This window comes from Coregonus clupeaformis, chromosome 14 (assembly GCF_020615455.1).
Source record: "Coregonus clupeaformis isolate EN_2021a chromosome 14, ASM2061545v1, whole genome shotgun sequence".
Lineage (NCBI taxonomy): Eukaryota > Metazoa > Chordata > Actinopteri > Salmoniformes > Salmonidae > Coregonus > Coregonus clupeaformis.
This window is the reverse complement of record NC_059205.1, coordinates 26037072-26057908: the sequence shown is the minus strand read 5'-3', so window position 1 is coordinate 26057908 and position 20837 is coordinate 26037072. Positions and strand designations below refer to the sequence as shown.

Here is a 20837-nt window from a genome sequence, read left to right as displayed (position 1 = left end):
ATTAAAATGCTAAACAGTTGAATGGGTGGATAACAAGACAATCTAAACCTCATCAGGACATGGGAGGGAAGGACGGAGGGAGAAAATAGAACATGTCTGCTTTGTATTCACTGTGGGTGATTGTTATTTCATATATTACAGAATGTAATATGCCCATAGATCATTATTGACCAAATGAACTCAATGCTGATGTATTCACTCTCCCCTACCTGTAGTATGTAAAATGTAAAATGTAAATGTATGTAAATGTCTGTAGTGGTTTGATATATTTTTGGTTTATTTATTATTTTTGGTGAATTCAAACACATATGCCTAACCTAAGCATGCTGCTTCACAGATCAACAGTAGTGAACATTTGCTGCAGAAATATTAACTGTTTTTATTAATTGATCATAGTATAGCTTTTGCTATATTGAAATGTTCATTAGGCCTACTGGACGGATTTCTCCATAAAGGTGTCTGTTAGGGTGGAGATCAAATCTTCAGCAGAGTCATCCTTCACATCCTCATCAGTAGCGATCATGTCCTTAGTGCTCTCAGGGGTCAGTGCCATGTCAGGAGTGGAGTTCTGGGTGCTTGAGTCTGATGTGTGAACCTCTGTCATGGTCTCTGATGACTGGGTGGTCACCATGGAGATCTGTCTCTGAGAGGTGGCAGTGGTCTGTGTGTCTGTGTTCATATCTGTTGTCTGTGTTTCTGTCTGCGCCTGTGTCGAAGTGTTGGTAGTGGATGGCTTTCTCTCTGTCCTAGTTGCCATAGACGAGGTGGTCAGAGGGACTCCAGGTAGCTGCCACTCCAGCGGGAGGATGGCCAGGTTCCTAGCCTGGGAGAACTGGGAGAGGGAGCTCTACCCGGAGGAAGAGGGGGGTTAGGTTGAGGTCAGAGAGGAAACTGCCTGAATGTGTGAATCTCTGAATGTCTGTATAGTAAGTCAGGTTTCAGTAACTTACGTGGGCACGTGGTAGAGTCGGAGAGTCAGGTCTTATGTATATTTCCTCCACATGGGTCTTCACTTGCCGGGGTGTCCTTTGATTTGCCTGCATAAGACAATTGCAATACCCAATGATAAAACATTATGGGAAATATATTTTGCTCTCGATAAAATATGATACAGCATATTTGCTTGTCTCACAGAGTTCGGTCTTTGTCCCAAATGAGTTCCCTTGTCTGTTTCTGGTGTTGTACTTCTGGGTTTGTGGTCTTGAGATGATTTCAATAGCTGGACTTCAGTCCAGTCTTTCTCCCTCCCTACCTTTCCATTACTCTTGTCCTTGACCTTTTTGGTTGTAACATCTCCTCCAGACCAGTCTGAGCCTGTTTAGACATTTTGATTTTGAAGACACATCTTTCCAAGTGGAGCAATATCATTCTATATCTAATCAACAGACAACCCATAACACTCACCAGTATCAGATGCAGTATCTTCGTCCTGGTCCTTTTTACTCTGTCTGTACTGAGAGGCACGAGTTTTCTTCAGCTTGACTTTCCCTCCACAGCAGAAGAGAGTGAACAGCTGCAGGGCCGCCACAGCTGGATAGATGCTCTGCTTCTTCTCTTTCTGCTTGGTCTCCTTTGCTTTCTCCACAGGGGAGACCTCAGGGTCACAATCAGTACATCAGTTAGAAATCTACTGATATTTCAAACTACAATATAAATAGCCAATGAGCTCTAGTGTGTTTCCATGGCAAAATGTTACCCAATAATAACTAGGGTTAGTGCTAACCGAGATCCTTGAGACATCCCTACCCTAAACCCTAACCTTACCCTAACTCTAACCTTAACCATTTCAATTTCAATGGGGGTAAGGTCAGAGTTGGGGCGTTCCATGGATTCCGTTAAGACTTTTTAACTAGTAGGGCCTACCCCATCCGAAGGGGCATTGTGACATTATCACATTTGTCAAGCAGTATCAAATTCAACACAATATACTGTGTTTTCCTTATTGTGGTCATTATCAATTATCAAATGCATTGGCAAATCCTCATTGATAAGCAGGTTTGGATGTCTTATCGAGTTAGATCTTTGTTTATTGTCTTTTTCTGTTTCCAGTGTCGTTTCTGCGTTTGTGGTCCTTAGATTTACATTTTAGTCATTTAGCAGACGCTCTTATCCAGAAGCGACTTACAGTTAGTGAATACATATATTATTTATTTTTTATACTGGCCCCCGTGGGAATCGAACCCACAACCCTGGCGTTGCAAACGCCATGCTCTATCAACTGAGCTACATCCCTGCCAGCCATTCCCTCCCCTACCCTGGACGACTCTGGGCCAATTGTGCGCCGCCCATGAGTCTCCCGGTCGCGGCCGGCTGCGACAGAGCCTGGATTCGAACCAGGATCTCTAGTGGCACAGTTAGCACTGCGATGCAGTGCCTTAGACCACTGCGCCACTCAGGAGATTTCTAAACTTCAATCCAAACTTTCTCGCTCCGAACCTTTCGTTTACTCTTGTGCTTGATCCTTTTCATATCACCTTCAGAATAGTCAGAGCCTGTAAGTGAAACATTTCCAAGACACATTATGTTTTTTTTCCAAGTGAAGCCTAAATAATTGTACTATGTAGCAGCACTAGTCAATAGGCACCTCCTCACACTCACCAGTATCAGAGTCATTATTGTTGTTCGTATCGTGTATTGTTGTTGCCTTTCTCCCCTCACCACTCTGGGAGGGATCAAATGGTGTCTTCTTCATCCTGACGCAGCTCAGCAGTGTACACAGCTGAAGAAAGGTCAGGGCTGGAGGGATGCTCTTCTTCTTGGGTTTATTTTTATGTTTATGGGTCTCCTTTCGTTGCTCCCAAGGAGAGACCAGAGTGACAGGGTCACTATGTGTCTGACCCATAACACGCTAGGGTAGTGTACTGTTGTAATCAATCAAATCAGTTATAGGTTGAGAGATGTAGCTAACACGCTCTACCTGAGCTTGTCTAACAATTTTAATATGGTCTGGGATTATGTTAGAAGTGTGTTTCCGTGGCAACATGTTACCTCATAATGTTCCCTAGTGCTCCATCCCTGGTAAAGTGGCATTGTGACATCATCAAGTTATTTACCTATCCACATATCCACCCAGAACACTGGAGCAGCCTATTACTATAGACCTAGTCTGCCTTTATGTCTGTATGTCTGTCTGTCTGTACAGATGTAGGATCTTAATTTGATCACTCTTTTTGTTGCTGAGATTTGTACTGCAGAGCAAGAAATGCAAACTTGTATTGTATTACAAAAAGGCTTCTAAAGTTTGTAATTTCCATTTTAAAATGTCAGACTTGATTTGCCCAAACAGAAAATGTATCAACCCCCTACAAAAAATGTCCATTCATTATAATCCACATCATAATTCACATTTCCTGTTGCTGCAGAATTATTTTCCTGCTGTAGCAAACTGGCTCAAATTAAGATCATACATCTGTATGTCTGTCTCTCTCTTTCCTTCTCTCTCCATCTCTCTCTCTGCCTGTACTCATATTTAACCTCTCCCTTCACCCTATTGCAGCACTTTGTTTTCTCATCTATTTCCTGCCTGCATCATGTTGCAAGGAGATTGTGGCTGAGCACAGGTCAATCACTCCACATTGAGAATTAATTTAATTATTAATGAATGATTATACAGTTGATTATCAAGTGCCACACTCAACATATTATCAATCAATCAATCAATTTTATTTTATATAGCCCTTCTTACATCAGCTAATATCTCGAAGTGCTGTACAGAAACCCAGCCTAAAACCCCAAACAGCTAGTAATGCAGGTGTAGAAGCACGGTGGCTAGGAAAAACTCCCTAGAAAGGCGAAAACCTAGGAAGAAACCTAGAGAGGAACCAGGCTATGAGGGGTGGCCAGTCCTCTTCTGGCTGTGCCGGGTAAAGATTATAACAGAACCATGCCAAGATGTTCAAAAATGTTCATAAGTGACAAGCATGGTCAATAATAATCAGGAATAAATCTCAGTTGGCTTTTCATAGCCGATCATTAAGAGTTGAAAACAGCAGGTCTGGGACAGGTAGGGGTTCCATAACCGCAGGCAGAACAGTTGAAACTGGAATAGCAGCAAGGCCAGGCGGACTGGGGACAGCAAGGAGTCACCACGGCCGGTAGTCCCGACGTATGGTCCTAGGGCTCAGGTCTCTCAGTTGGCTTTTCATAGCCGATCATTAAGAGTTGAAAACAGCAGGTCTGGGACAGGTAGGGGTTTCGTAACCGCAGGCAGAACAGTTGAAACTGGAATAGCAGCAAGGCCAGGCGGACTGGGGACAGCAAGGTGTCATCATGCCCGGTAGTCCTGACGTATGGTCCTAGGGCTCAGGTTCTCAGAGAGAAAGAGAGAACGAGAGAATTAGAGAGAGCATACTTAAATTCACACAGGACACTGGATAAGACAGGAGAAGTACTCCAGGTATAACCAACTAACCCCAGCCCCCCGACACATAAACTACTGCAGCATAAATACTGGAGGCTGAGACAGGAGCGGTCCGGAGACACTGTGGCCCCATCCGAAGAAACCCCCGGACAGGGCCAAACAGGAAGGATATAACCCCACCCACTCTGCCAAAGCACAGCCCCCGCACCACTAGAGGGATATCCTCAACCACCAACTTACAATCCTGAGACAAGGCCGAGTATAGCCCACAGAGGTCTCCACCACAGCACAAACCAAGGGGGGCGCCAACCCAGACAGGAAGATCACGTCAGTAACTCAACCCACTCAAGTGACGCACCCCTCCCAGGGACGGCATGAAAGAGCACCAGCAAGCCAGTGACTCAGCCCCTGCAACAGGGTTAGAGGCAGAGAACCCCAGTGGAGAGGGGAACCGGCCCGGCAGAGACAGCAAGGGCTGTTCGTTGCTCCAGAGCCTTTCCGTTCACCTTCACACTCCTGGGCCAGACTACACTCAATCATATGACCTACTGAAGAGATAAGTCTTCAGTAAAGACTTAAAGGTTGAGACCGAGTCTGCGTCTCTCACATGGGTAGGCAGACTGTTCCATAAAAATGGAGATCTATAGGAGAAAGCCCTGCCTCCCGCTGTTTGCTTAGAAATTCTAGGGACAATTAGGAGGCCTGCGTCTTGTGACCGTAGCGTACGTATTGGTATGTACGGCAGGACCAACTCGGAAAGATAGGTAGGAGCAAGCCCATGTAACGCTTTATAGGTTAACAGTAAAACCTTGAAATCAGCCCTTGCCTTAACAGGAAGCCAGTGTAGGGAAGCTAGCACTGGAGTAATATGATCAAATTTCTTGGTTCTAGTCAGGATTCTAGCAGCCGTATTTAGCACTAACTGAAGTTTATTTAGTGCTTTAGTCGGGTAGCCGGAAAATAGAGCATTGCAGTAGTCTAACCTAGAAGTAACAAATGCATGGATTAATTTTTCTGCATCATTTTTGGACAGAAAATTTCTGATTTTTGCAATGTTACGTAGATGGAAAAAAGCTGTCCTTGAAACAGTCTTGATATGTTCGTCAAAAGAGAGATCAGGGTCAAGAGTAACGCCGAGGTTACTACTATATTACTACTGTTGGCAATCAGAATACATACTTGTTGTAGTCCAAGAGTCTACTCAGTGAATACATGCAGGCCAGTGGGCAAGAGTCATGGCAACACATCTATATTCACACCTCCTCTATGTCTGCACTATTAAAAGCAGATCGCCGCCACATGTAGCATAAGAGATAGGAAGCCTCCCTGGCTCAGCGCCTGTTAGTGTCAGATTTGAAGAGCTACATGTCAGCCTGATAATTACTCTGTGTCATCCGCTGAGGCAATTAGGGATAAAAGCTCACACAACGTGATAGGCTAACACCTCTGTAGGTACCTGGATGGATCACAGTAGCTTATCCACTTCACTCAGACCACTAATGATAGGTTTGCAGGTATGCACGCACACACGCACAAACACAAACACACACCACATGCACTCAATCAATCAATCAATCAATTTTATTTTATATAGCCCTTCTTACATCAGCTAAAATCTCGAAGTGCTGTACAGAAACCCAGCCTAAAACCCCAAACAGCTAGTAATGCAGGTGTAGAAGCACGGTGGCTAGGAAAAACTCCCTAGAAAGGCGAAAACCTAGGAAGAAACCTAGAGAGGAACCAGGCTATGAGGGGTGGCCAGTCCTCTTCTGGCTGTGCCGGGTGAAGATTATAACAGAACCATGCCAAGATGTTCAAAAATGTTCATAAGTGACAAGCATGGTCAAATAATAATCAGGAATAAATCTCAGTTGGCTTTTCATAGCCGATCATTAAGAGTTGAAAACAGCAGGTCTGGGACAGGTAGGGGTTCCATAACCGCAGGCAGAACAATTGAAACTGGAATAGCAGCAAGGCCAGGCGGACTGGGGACAGCAAGGAGTCACCACGGCCGGTAGTCCCGACGTATGGTCCTAGGGCTCAGGTCTCTCAGTTGGCTTTTCATAGCCGATCATTAAGAGTTGAAAACAGCAGGTCTGGGACAGGTAGGGGTTTCGTAACCGCAGGCAGAACAGTTGAAACTGGAATAGCAGCAAGGCCAGGCGGACTGGGGACAGCAAGGTGTCATCATGCCCGGTAGTCCTGACGTATGGTCCTAGGGCTCAGGTTCTCAGAGAGAAAGAGAGAACGAGAGAATTAGAGAGAGCATACTTAAATTCACACAGGACACTGGATAAGACAGGAGAAGTACTCCAGGTATAACCAACTAACCCCAGCCCCCGACACATAAACTACTGCAGCATAAATACTGGAGGCTGAGACAGGAGCGGTCCGGAGACACTGTGGCCCCATCCGAAGAAACCCCCGGACAGGGCCAAACAGGAAGGATATAACCCCACCCACTCTGCCAAAGCACAGCCCCCCGCACCACTAGAGGGATATCCTCAACCACCAACTTACAATCCTGAGACAAGGCCGAGTATAGCCCACAGAGGTCTCCACCACAGCACAAACCAAGGGGGGCGCCAACCCAGACAGGAAGATCACGTCAGTAACTCAACCCACTCAAGTGACGCACCCCTCCCAGGGACGGCATGAAAGAGCACCAGCAAGCCAGTGACTCAGCCCCTGCAACAGGGTTAGAGGCAGAGAACCCCAGTGGAGAGGGGAACCGGCCCGGCAGAGACAGCAGAGACAGCAACTCACTCACACACACACACACACACACACACAGGCACACACGTCACACTCACACACTCCTATTGTCATACAGTAATGGTTGGTGTAGGTGGACTGCGGGACCATGGGTCGTAGGTGTTAACCAGATGAGAGGCGACTGCAGGACCATGGGTCGTAGGTGTTAACCAGACGAGAGGCGACTGCAGGACCATTGGTCGTGGTTGTTAACCAGACAAGAGGCGACGGCAGGCTGGCTGTCATAAAGGCGCTCAGAGAGACCTGTGACACTGCGCATACTAATGACAACTGAATTATTCATCTGTAGCGCGGCAACATCCAACAGCAGCGTAGCTAGCTAACGGCCTGGTTTATATCAGTCAGGGATGAGAGGCCTTATCTACATCACAGCAACTCTAACCAACGGCCTAAGTGATGCTATATGCTAGACAGAGGAGAAAAGAGGGATCATAGACAACAGAAAATAAACAGACTGCAGCTAGCTGAATGTAAAGGGGAGCAGAGGCTTTTTCTATAGTGCAGTAGCAACAGTATATGTCTGTTGAGAGCACTAGTGGTAGGGGGTGATTTACACTCTCTCTTTATGATGGTCCATGTCAATGCCCTGCTTAGCATTGATATAACGATACAGAAAAAAGCATGGAAGAAAATTACATTTACATTGGCCTCCCTAGCTGGGATGAGATAACAAAGATATCATCACTGTGTGGCTGGTACTCTAATTTATTGATGTTGTGTGAGGAAGAAAGTGGTGCTCTCTCCATATGACATATAGCACACACACACACACACACACACAGAAAGACAGTTTATCTGTCCATGTCGTCTGGTGGTCGACTCCATAGAGATCCTATTAAATTACAAAAGGGTCTATGTCATAATCCCTCACAGTTATAGAAGGGGGTGATAAAGGCAGCTATTTTCGTCAGGAGAAATCCAAACCAGTCTAATTGGAATGAATGGCAGTAGAGGCATCGGTGATGCATTTCCTGTTTTTACTTCTGCAAGAAAAGAAAAGAAAGGTATGATAAATATCAGAAGTTGTGTAATAGAAATATTGTAACCCCAAAATATTGACGTATAATTATAAATACAGTTTATACAGGTTTATACACATTTTCGGTCTAAATAGCCTCTAAAATATATGTAAACAGACCGTAAATGTCAACATATGTATTTTCTTAGAAAGCTGTGAGTGTTATTATATTATACAATATCAGTACTTGTTGCATTTAAAACTTGTCTAAATCCTATCATCAACTGATTTCAGCAAGTGTATGCTGTGGATTGACTGCATTGTTTAAATGGAATATTGGCATATTGGCACAATTTGAAAAATGTATGGAATCATGCCTCTAAAAATGGCTGGCTATAGCTAGCAAACATACAATGCAGATAATCTCCAAATTCATTGTTTTACACAATATCTTATTACAGCACTGCAAACAATGTTTGACCAAGTCCCTGACCAAAATGGCTGATGCTTTAGACCATCATAAGAAGGTTCATATCCATTCTAGTATTCTAATTCCTAATTCTATTTCCAAAGCATCCTGTAGGCTTCATAGAAATGGGAAATTGCCCTGCTTATAGTGAACATTGCATCATCACCATCATCTAAATGGTGTCACGCCTCATCTTCTAAAGTGTCCCATATGTAGGGAGAGAATGTATAGGCTGATGACCAGTGGTGAAAGAAGTACCCGTTGTCATACTTGAGTAAAAGTAAAGATACCTTAATAGAAAATGACTCAAGTAAAAGTGAAAGTTACACAGTAAAATACTACTTGAGTAAAATTCTAAAAGTATTTGGTTTAAATATACTTAAGTACCAAAAGTAAATGTAATTGCTAAAATATACTTAAGCATTAAAAGTAAAAGTATAAATCATTTAAGCAAACCAGACCATTTTCTAGTTTTGTATTTTATTTACGGATAGCCAGGTGCACACTCCAACACAGATATAATTTACAAACAAAGCATGCATGTTTAGTGAGTCTGCCAGATCAGAGGCTGTAGGAATGACTAAGGATGTTCTCTAGATACTGTAAGTGAGTGAATTGGACCGTTTTCCTGTCCTGCTAAGCACTCAAAATGTAATGAGTTGTCACGCCCTGGCTCTGGTGACTCTTAAATGTTGAGCCAGGGTGTGGACTTGTTATGTTTAGTTTTCTATGGGTTTTGTTCTAGATCGTTTATTTCTATGTTGGCCAGGGTGGTTCCCAATCAGAGACAGCTGTAGCTCGTTGTCTCTGATTGGGGTCCATACTTAGGCAGCCTGTGTTCACTAGTTTATTGTAGGATCTTGTTCCGTATGGTTTGTTGTATTACCTAGGACTTCACGTATCGTTTTGTTGTTTTTGTTCTTGTTGTGAACACTTAATAAAGTATGTACGCCTATCACGCTGCGCCTTGGTCCGCTTCTCATAACGATCGTGACAGAAGATCCCACCAAGAGAGGACCAAGCAGCGTGCCAAACAGGAGAAGTTGGCGATGTCCCAGGTGGGCGAATGGTGGTCTTGGGAGGACATATTCGCGGGCAGAGGGCCATGGGCAATAATAAATGCCCAGGCAGGAGAGGAGAAACGGCGCCAACCGTGCCGACGACGGACACGCGAGAGGCAATCCCAAGTAATTTTTTGGGGGGGGCACACGGCGTGGATGACGGGGCTGCTGGAGGCAGCTAGAGGGCGCATCGGCGATCTAGGAGAGGAGGCCACCAGGTTTGGGGGGCTGGAAGGATGGTTGGCGGAGCCTAGAGGTAGAGCAGAGCCAACTCCCCGTACTCAGGCTAGGCAGCGTGAGACTGGGCAGGCTCCGGGTTATGCGGAGCCACGTACTGTGCCGCGAGTGTTCCGGCACAGTCCTGTACGTCCTGTGCGAGCACCACGCACGTGTCGTGCTAAGGTGGGCATGTAGCCAGGACGGAGTGTGCCGGCTCAACGCTCGTGGCCTCCAGTACCCCTCCTCGGTCCCGGATATCCTGCACCAGTGCCACGTGCTGTAGCGCCAGTACGAGTGCACAGCCCTGTACGTCCTGTGCTGATGCCTCACACACAGGGTGTGGAGATAGGCATTCAGCCAGGACCGGGTTGTGTCAGCTCTCCGCTCCAGACCTCTAGTCCGTCTCCACAGTCCAGCCCGGCCTGTTCCTGTCCCTCACACCAAGCCTGTTGTGCGCGTCGCCAGCCGGTCCGGCCCATTCCTGCTCCCCGTACCAAGCCTGTGGTGCGCGTCGCCAGCACGGTCCGGCCTGTTCCTGTCCCTCGCACCAAGCCTGTGGTGCGCGTCGCCAACCGGTCCGGCCTGTTCCAGTCCCTCGCACCAAGCCTGTGGTGCGCGTCGCCAGCCCGCTCCGTTCCTGCTCCCCGTACCAAGCCTGTGGTGCGCGTCGCCAGCCCGGTCCGGCCCGTTCCTGCTCCCCTTCACACATTCTTCATTAAAATTCAGTACAAGTTCCTCAACAGATGGATTGACAGATTAGCCATATTGCTAATTGAACTATACGGAAATCAAGTTTTCCTGTTATCGTGCCATGTATGAAGGCTATGTAGAAGCTCATCCAATCACAATCGCCTGCAGAGTTTCGGGTATAAGTATTATTCCTGCACAGTAAAGAAACACAGGGAGAGTTGGGTCCTGTGTGGCTCAGGTGGTAGATGCCAGGGTTGGATTCCCATGGGGGACCAGTACAAACAAGAAAATAAAAAAAGGTATGGAAATGTATGCTCTGGATAAGAACTTCTGTTAATTGACTAAAATGTAAATGTAATATGAGAGTTCAAAGTGTTTTCCAGAAAGGTGGTTACCATGTTTTATTGAATGCTACCTGTTGCTCTTCAACAATTGCCAAGCTTTTCCCATACCAACTTTTAATTGAAGGGCCTTGTTCTGTGAAGGTGCAGAAATGACAGACAATAGAACAGGTGACTACTATGACACAGAACTTTCCAGTTTACGGTCAAAACAGATGAGTCTGTACTATCAATCAACTGTGTTACAATGAACAACTCCACAACACAAGTCTTTCTCCATGTGCATCTCCAGTATGCAAGCGATGTCCCTGTCTGTGTACAATAACAATAACCAGATTCCTCTATACAGATGCAGTACAGATATATAAGCAGGGAAAAGCATGAAAGTGAAACCTCAAAAAGTCTCTTACCTTTTTCAGCCAGGCAACATGCTTTATAGAAATCTATGTTATACTCCATTCTGCTGGCCCATTGTAGCTTTGACTATTTTCTTCCTCAAACTCTACACACACACACACAGAGAGAGAGAGAGAGAGAGAGAGAGAGAGAGACTCAGAAACTTAACAGAGCTTCTGAAAGAAAGATACTTTATCACTGTTAATCCCCTTGAATCCTTCTATCTGCTTCTTCCTCCTCTTCCCCTCCTACTCTCTCTCTTGCTGCAGAGAGACTGTAGTGGGGACCCTATGGTATGCTGTGTCTAGGTCGGACCCTGGCTGTGTGGTTTGGAGCCCAGACAGAGGCAGGCTGAGAAGTGGCTAGTCTCTAATATCAGACTGCAGCACTACGACTCAGACCACGCCAGCTGGCTCCTCTCCCTCCCTTTCTTCTCCTCCCCTCTCTCTCTCTCTCTTTTATTCTCTCTCTCTCTCTCTCTCGCTTTCTGTCTGTCTCTCTCTTTTTATCCCTTTCCGTCTCCTACACAAACACTATCACTTTGTTATTTTTGTCTCTATTCCACCCCATAATATCCCCCCTTCTGAAAGATGGTTCATATGCTCAATAGAACCCAGTAACAAGGTTTCCTGAATAAATACACCACACTAGCCAGTTTAGTGTGTGAAGTGAGTTTAGGCTGTGTTGAAGCTACTCACCCCTCCCTTCTCCAGCCAATCTAACAGGGTGTGTGCTGTGTCCATGGGGACCTGTCTGCTCATGGAGTCATGCTCCTCCTGGTCCACCTGGCCCTCCAGGGCTACCCTGAGATCCTCTACCAGCTGCAGCACCCTGATGTTGGGGTTAATGGCTGAGGTGAGGGCAAAGGTGGGGGCAGAGTTCGAACCCTGGGAGTGGTAACCCTGGGCCCCAAACTTCAAGAAGGCCTCGCAGAACCCTCCTGCCAATAAAATGAAATAATTTAGATTCAAGTTATGGTTAGGGCACATATCATAGGGGTGATACAGCCATCAGAGCCATAAAACTAGCTATCCCAGAGTCTAGCAATCCATTTTGACTTGTTTTGATTTTCTGAAATCAGATTACTATAAACTGTTTGCTGTTGACTATATTGTATGTGACTGCTCCACAAACAGGCTGTTAGGATTGCTGAGTGAAAGTATTATGTGCTGATGAATATATCATGCCAGTTTGAATTTCCAATGTGAGTCACTGAATACATCAACATAATGTGTGAAATAATTGAAAACATCCAACTGCTACCTAGCATAACCACTGGAGGGCACCCTCCCACTACAACGCTAGCTTCAACAGTGCCTGAACGCTGTCAGCTTTGAAAACTCAAGTGTTCCCTATAGGGATATTGTAGGGACATTGCATGGTGTATTGACTGCTTCTCTGAGTAAAGGCAGTGTGTCAAAGTGCTGTGCTCTGATGGTCTTTTAAATATTGCACTAGTCTGCACAGATATATATTCATGATCTCATGTCACCTTAGCTGTAGGCCTATTCAGTGGCGGCTCCTGAAAAAATTCTCAGGAGGGGCAATTTTTCTGATGATTTAGGTGACCTACACACATTTTAAAAAAGATATGTCCAGCAACAACATGAAGACAGGGGCAGCATATAAGTCAATACCAGAAGCATTTATTGACTGATCTCAAAAGTGTTGGCTTACCAGGGTTGGTGGAGCCCTCAGTTTCATCTTTGCCTCGCAGCTAACTCAAACACTCCGCAAAACTTCACACACTGGATTAGCCGGCTGAGGATGTGGCGGTTCTTGCTAATGTCATAGTAAATATATTTGTTATAGTGAATATGGAATATGATATGTTGAGTAAAATGTTGTGCTAAGATCTATTTAGGTCAGGAGCTGGTTATAAGTTCTGTTCCTATCCAATAACAATGGACAAAAGGGTCCTATCTTGTCAGCCTTGTCAGCAGGTGGCCAAGGACAACACCCACGCCATAGGCCTCTCAGTTCTTCCAACTCACGAGTTCTTGCTCTGAGGACACACACACACACAAACACACACACACACACATCATCACTGTTAAACACACACACACACACACACACACACACACACATCATCACTGTTAAACACACACACACACACACACACACACACACAAAAATCCCCTCTCTTAGGCTGAACATTTGAAGACAGAGAACCCGACTCAGAGCCAATGCAACAGTGACAGTAGCCTGGAGGGGACCTCGCCCAACTCATCAGGACCAATCAGAAGATCAGAACTACTAGATTCAACCTACTTCATTTATTGCATAAAATGTCTGCACACAATGTTTCGGGGCTCTCTTCAGATAATAATAATAATAATAATAATATGCCATTTAGCAGACGCTTTTATCCAAAGCGACTTACAGTCATGCGTGCATACATTTTTGTGTATGGGTGGTCCCGGGGATCGAACCCACTACCTTGGCGTTACAAGCACCATGCTCTACCAGCTGAGCTACAGAAAGTGGATACTCATGGATGCGCATCGCAATTGTAAAATGTCAACACAATTGGAGACACCACGTCATTTTGGAGACATGTTATTGACAGTAAACTATTGTAGATGCAACTGCTAACTAAATAAAACATTTTAGCTGGCTAGCTAATCATCTTAGCTAAATGTGGGGCAAACAATTCAGTTATTTACCGTTAATTTGAGGGATTGGGGTGAAAGAAATCGAGTTACATAGTGATACTTTACGATATACTGTATTGACAATATCGCAATATTTTAGCGCTAGTTGGCTGTACCTGCACCAAAACACCATTATTGTTCCTTCATAGCTTGTTCTCAATCTTTTCACATTGGGAGCCAATTTGTTTTCAGCACTTTTATTTCCATGACTGATCAAAACTCGTTCTCATGGCTTTCTGATCCCTCTGCAACAGACATATGGTGCGCAATAAAATCACAGTATCGAATCGCAATACGTATAGAATCATGAGACTCGCAATGCTGATGCATATATCTTATCGTGAGGTTCCTGGCAATTCCCAGCCCAAGTTCATTTGCCACAACAAATCTCTTCGCTAGCAAACGCGATGTCTTCTCCAAAACGGCAATGTGTCTCCAGCAATGTTTACTTTTTTGACGTTCTATGGCATCTCCACTTTCCAAGCATATATGACCACATGTAATATTTTGGTAAGTGATGCAAATAGTGAACTATGTAGGGCCAGGATGTAAAATATATGTAGCTGCAGCAATTTCTCTTATCTGATATGGTAAGTAATGGGGCTTAATTTATAGCTCCCTAAGAGTTTGACGAACGGGTCCGTGAACGCGATTCCAGATATCTTTACCTCTGAATAAACTGCCTTTATTATACCATATCCACCCTGTCCAAAGTCTCTACTTGGTCTCAGTTCTCCAGTAAACTTGTGATTATCAACACTAACCTCATCGTTGTGGCGGCGGACAGCTAGCCTGTATCCCTCATCCAGTTGAGTGAGTGGCAATGTCTTTTTCGTTCGTACCAATTTTTGGAAAATCCTCGGGTGTAGGACTTTCCGCCTTTAGTAGAAACCTGTTGAATTATTAAATTTGGTCTGGGAGGTCCTAATTGTTTCGTTGCCAATTTATCTTCATTTGTTCGCCGACAAAAAGGAACTTCTTTCAAACAATCCGCTCTTTTCTCAGTTACGTTCATGGTTACGTAACGTATGACGAAAGTAGCGTAAGTGCAAGCCCACAGACACCCATTGAGATTGTATTGAAGGCTCTGAAATTTGAAAAAATAGATTTTACATGGGAGTCTATGACAGACTTCTGGGCGATTTTCAACCTGACTGAAATCGCCCCAAAAGGGGGGAGCCATTTGAAGCACGACTTTAGCCTGATTCGACATTTAGTGGCAGTGTGGCACTGTGGCAGATCAGACGTATAGATTACAACACTGATAACTACTGTTGCCGTGATATAATTGATTAGAAAAAAAATCCCTTCCTTTTCCCGTTTGGCAGTGCGTCGCCCATATCGCCCTATTGAACAGGCCGCCCCTGGGCCTATTACAGGAATTGTTAGCATTATTAGCAATATGTTAGCCTGTATGACCATCTCTATGGGTGATGTCACGGTTTTCTCTGTCTTGCAGTGTACTGGGGGTCATTAGCACTATGCTATCTCTATTATTAGAGCCTTTTGTCTTGTGCCCCTTACAGGAACCCCAACAGAGTCATCTGATATCCTGCTATGGTTATGACAAACAGTGGTGACTGAAATGTATCACCCCTGTAAGAAAACATGGAGAGCTGAACAATATGGAAAGAGAGCTAGTTATAGAGTGTGGTGGACAACTACAGACAAGGATGTTGTATTTGTCTTTCTTGCTAGCACTGATTTTGCTGATAGCTGCTTTATTGAGGAAAGTTTTTTTCATTCTATGACATTGATATGTGGTTGTTTTATCGACCTTAGTTGAATGCACTGACTGTAAATTGCTCTGGATAAGAGTGTCTGCTAAATGACCAAAATGGAAATGTAATATAAATGATAGAGTATACATGGAATAGATCAGGTGGGGGGAAGAAGAGAGGCAGCGTAAAAGACTAGCAGAATGGTTGATGTACAGTAGCCTACTGACAAGGACCATCTATTCAAAACCTGCTGAGTTTCCCCCAGTAAATCTGCTCTAGTTGGAACAAGCTTAATCCCAGTATCTCAAACTTCAAGATCCTAAGAGGAACTTTCCTTTCATCATTTCAACTAAAATCCAAAGTACACAATTTATTTTGATTATGCTTAGAAAGAACTGAACAAAATGTAACATTCCTACTCTAAGTTAATATATTTAAATCTCAATGAAACCTTCAAGACATTACCAAATACCAGTCTAAAGAGAGCAGTAATTGCAAGCCGGGTTGTCTTTGAGGAGGTCTTAATAAAATAGAAGCTTACCAGCGATAATGTCATCCATTTGCTCCAAGGCTGCCTCCAGCATGTGGCTGTCATCTGACGCCATGGCAACGGGCTACTTCATACACTGTTACTCACCGGATCACCATGCACCGATAGGAGAAATTGAAATAGAGAAAGCGAGAGAGAGGGAGAGGGATGGAGGGAGTGATAGTAGAGCCGGAGAGAGAGACAGAGAGGAGCAGAAGGGAGGGGAGTAAGAGATGGGGACAGTTTTCAATCATGTCAGACAGATTATAATCAGCATTCAGTTGACTGGAGCTTTAGGGAGTACTCTTTGCCTCTTAGATCTATTTACAGCAAAACAACAACAGCTGCCCCAGCCCTTTTTCCCATATACATATCCTCCATGTATGTGGCTTTTGGCTTTAAATGTTCCTCTCATTTTGCGGGCGGAGTTCTTGCCATTGTCAGCAGTCCTATCCACTTGGGATGGGAGCGCAACCTTGGCATTGTTTGGGTTTGTGTTTTTCTTCAAGTACTCCATTTGTCTCCCCTTTATTTCTTTAAGATGTTCTCGTTAACTTCATTCACAGGTTCGGAAGGTAACTGAACTAAATGACTATCGCCCCGTAGCACTCACTTCTGTCATCATGAAGTGCTTTGAAAGGCTAGTTAAGGACCATATCACCTCCACCTTACCCGACACCTGAGACCCACTACAATCTGCATACCGCCCCAACAGATCCACAGATGACGCAATCACCATAGCACTGTACACTGCCTATCACTGCCTGGTACAACAACTGCACCGTCCGCAACCGCAGGGCTCTCCAGAGGGTGGTGCGGTCAGCCCAACGCATCCCTGGGGGCACAATGCCTGCCCTTCAAGACATCTACAGCACCCGGTGTCACAGGAAGGCCAAGAAGATCATCAAGGACCTCAGCCACCCGAGCCACGGCCTGTTCACCCTGCTACCATCTAGAAGGCGGAGACAGGTGCATAAAAGCTGGAACCGAGAGACTGAAAAACAGCTTCTATATCCAGGCCATCAGACTGTTAAATAGTCACCACTAGCTGGCTTCCGCCCAGTACCCTGCCCTGAACCTTACTCACTGTTACTAGCCGGCTACCACCCAGTACTCTACCCTACACCTTAGAGACTTATATTCCAGACTTGCTCGTTCTAATATTTATACATTTCTTAATTCCTTTCTTTATATTTTGGGGATTTGCGTGTATTGTTTTGTATTATTAGGTATTACTGCATGTTGGAGCTAGGAACATAAGCATTTTGCTATAACATCTGCAAAATATGTGTACGTGACCAATAAAATGTGATTTTCTTTTATTTGGAATATTATCTTGTGTTTTTTCTTTTTTCATGGCTGGTATGATTTTTATGGCTGTTATTTTGCCCTCAGGGTGAGAATACAGAAGTTATAAAATACTGTCTTACTGGAAACAAGGTTGAATCAGTATAAAGATGGTACTGACCAGCAGGACCCAGTCACAATCATTTCTGTATATCATCCACAGTTTACCTAATGTCACTGTCAATCAGACAGTTAGACACAATACAGTATACCATGCTTTTTAGAGCTGTCAGTCTTGGCTGCACTAGGGTAGCACCAGCACGGCATTATTTGGAGGACACATAAGACCCTTGTACTGACAGATGGACATACAATAGTAGAACAGGATGACAGACAGTTGCATACCAATAACCAATGCAAACATGGACCAGTGGCTGTCATAACAAAGTCCAAATGAAAACCCTGTGGATGCTGTAGACAGTGGTGTCAGTCATCACCTCTGTCACTACACCCTGTTTCGGGCTATTTACTGTGTAATTACACGCACACGCGTACACACACAAACCTACACACAGGAAAATCTATATAAACCTTTAAACCTAATGCACATTGATACATTCTATTACATAATCTGTTCACAGATGTAATGGTATGATCCTATTATTTGGTCTACATACAGTATGTTGTAATAGCATTCCCCACTCTGTCACAGAGTAAAATCCACTACTACAGTAGGCTACTATAAACTAAATAAACACATATGTTTGCCAATGTGTTGTAATCACACACACCCAAGGGTCGATAGGTAGACTACTTACTGGATCACAGATAAGGTTGTCATTTCATAGCACTCTGGCTCCATAGTGGCAGAGATGCAATCACTAGAGGAGTGATAAACTACCAACTGAACTGCACCACAACAAAACTAATCTATCAGATTAGTCAGATTATATTAAACCCTTGACCAGAATCATAGTACTGCATCATCCTACCACCCCTATCTTGTAGTTATTCCAAGGTCTTTGGTACACAAAAAAAGGTGCTATTTAGAACCTAAAAGGGTTATTTGGCTGTCCCCATAGGATAACCCTTTCAAGAACCCTTTTTGGTTCCAATTAGAACCTTTTTGGTTCCAGGTAAAACTATTTTGGGTTCCATGTAGAACCCTTTCCACAGACGGTTCTACATAGAACCCAAAAGGGTTCTACCGGGAACCAAAAATGGTTCTATCTGGAACTCAAAAAGGGTTCTCCTATGGGGACAGCCGAAGAACCCTTTTTTGAACCCTTTTTTCTGAGAGTGTATAATGACATCCACTCTGAACAGTGTGACTTGTAGCCCTATTTTAGTCACAGACAGTCGGGTTGTTTGCAAAATAAATGCTTTTATTTCTGGCCAGGGAATTACAAAAGCATGTTAATGATATGGTGCATGCACTGTGTTTGCTCCCACAAACCTCTGTACCGGTCAACACAATTCAAGAGGAAAGAAACAACCTTCTGGATCTACAGTGAAAAACACAGCTCAGATAGCTGTTATAGTGGGGAATAAGGCATTATAAAATGATTCTACAGTTGGAGTATTTGAGATATTATCTACACACCCTCCCCTACCACCTGCTCTAGCCCTTACCTATCCTCTCTCCTGCCCCCTAGGCTCGACAAAACATACCTTCTAATGTTACATCTAGTACAGGTTTTGAATTGAATCCCATTCCATACACTGTAACCATTAATCTGTCTTCTGTATTGACAGAAATGCATAATTTCTACTTGATTCGACCTACATTGACATATGACGTTGGGAGAATGTTCACTCACCGTGTTATTGCCCCATGGGTAGCATCTGTTGGTGGGCAGGATGGCCTAGTAACAGTATTATAATGTACATTTAGCCAGCGGGCTGCTACAAATAATGTTACATTACACACTATCGCAACATACTGTATATGTGGATCTGTTCATCTTGTGTAGTGTAATGTGTTCACATCACCCAATTTCAATTGTATTGTGTTGCAGATTCATTTGCAATAGAGCGTTTATATTCCACTGTTTCACCTATTATTTAATTACTAGTGTGTGTTCTTTTGACAGTGTACGCAAATCAGTAGGACAGTAGACTTACAGCTTTTTCAATGCTCTGACATCCTATCAGCAGAGACGGTAGAGAAAGCGAAACATCTCACAGGATAATTGTTTTCTGATTGGGCGTGGCAGGGTGGGGTGAGCGGGGATGAAGGGGGAGTAAGTAGACCAGAGCCAGCTGTTATCGGGCAGTTTCCCATTGAAAAGAAATGGTCAACGCCCACTTACACAGACAGAAACCTTGACCTTTAAAAAAAAATGGTAAACAGCCTTTATGCACCATCTTCATTATTCACCATCTTTGTCATCTGTATGGGAGAGCATGGGGAGGCAGTACTGTGCTGCTATACCTTAAAAGGCCACCAGAGAGCATCAAATGACTACATACAGTATGTCAACGACCAAATGTTGTATGTAAAGCAATCATGAATGGTTTTCTAATATACTGTTTAGTACAACACATATCATAAAATAGTCTACACATCATAACATAGGCTACACACAAGTGCAAGTTTCAGTGGGGTAACTGAATTGATTCCCTTCAAAAATGTCAGTCCATTTATCCAATGAATCCTCCTGTTTCTCCCTCTCTCTCTCTCTCTCTCTCTCTCTCTCTCTCTCTCTCTCTCTCTCTCTCTCTCTCTCTCTCTCTCTCTCTCGCTCTCGCTCTCTGTTAAATGGCTGCAGAGTCTTTTATCCTCCCAAGACTGTTACATGTGTAATATGTTTTTTATCCAATGATAGTAAAGATCATTAATGTTGCCATTAATTTGAAAACGATAAAAAACTGCCAGTTCAGTGTTTGGCTACAGTTTAGCCCTGCAGCTCTCTGTAAAGGCAGTAAGGCTCTTGCAGTCCGGTGAAGATTAAATTGCTTTACAGGGCAGTGAGCCTGGGTGAATCCACAGAGAGCCGCACACAAAGACTGGCACAGAGAGATCAGAGTGGTGCCTCCTGGGTAGTGATTATGAACAAACCTTGGCCTCTCCTGAAGACGATAACAAATGCCTTCATCCTCCAGCCAAGACCATTAGTGGCCAGATAAATGCAGGGTGTGTGTATGTGTTTCAGAGGGTTAATGTACATGTGGGTGTGTTGGTAGTAAGTGTTCTATAGAGGGACGATGTGTGTTTTCTTCTATGTGTGTCTGTCAGTGTGTTTACGCACTCTACCTAGTCTTCCTTTCAGACCCCTAAACACTTGTATGGCCACAGGGTGCATCCTGATGGCTTATTGGATTCCTTTTAGTGAGGGCCAGTAGCTAAACAAATAAAGGCAGCCATGTCTCTG

General features: G+C 44.2%; 1 protein-coding gene across 4 annotated transcripts; it reads right to left on the bottom strand.

The window, feature by feature from the left end:
• Positions 1-354: 354 nt before the first annotated feature.
• Positions 355-18378, bottom strand: LOC123480991. 4 transcript variants are annotated; one of them, XM_045224765.1, is made up of 7 exons: positions 18282-18378; positions 16189-16273; positions 11968-12209; positions 1405-1594; positions 1133-1314; positions 951-1037; positions 355-847 (listed from the first exon to the last, which is right to left on the bottom strand). In XM_045224765.1, exons 2-7 carry the CDS (start codon positions 16250-16252, stop codon positions 431-433), a joined length of 1182 nt encoding a protein of 393 aa, XP_045080700.1. In that variant the 5' UTR covers positions 16253-16273; positions 18282-18378; the 3' UTR covers positions 355-430. The 4 variants fall into 4 exon arrangements, with proteins under 4 accessions (XP_045080700.1, XP_045080699.1, XP_045080702.1 ...); XM_045224764.1 differs by lacking the exon at positions 18282-18378 and having other exon boundaries at positions 16189-16428; XM_045224767.1 differs by lacking the exon at positions 18282-18378 and having other exon boundaries at positions 1253-1314; positions 16189-16424.
• Positions 18379-20837: the final 2459 nt, after the last annotated feature.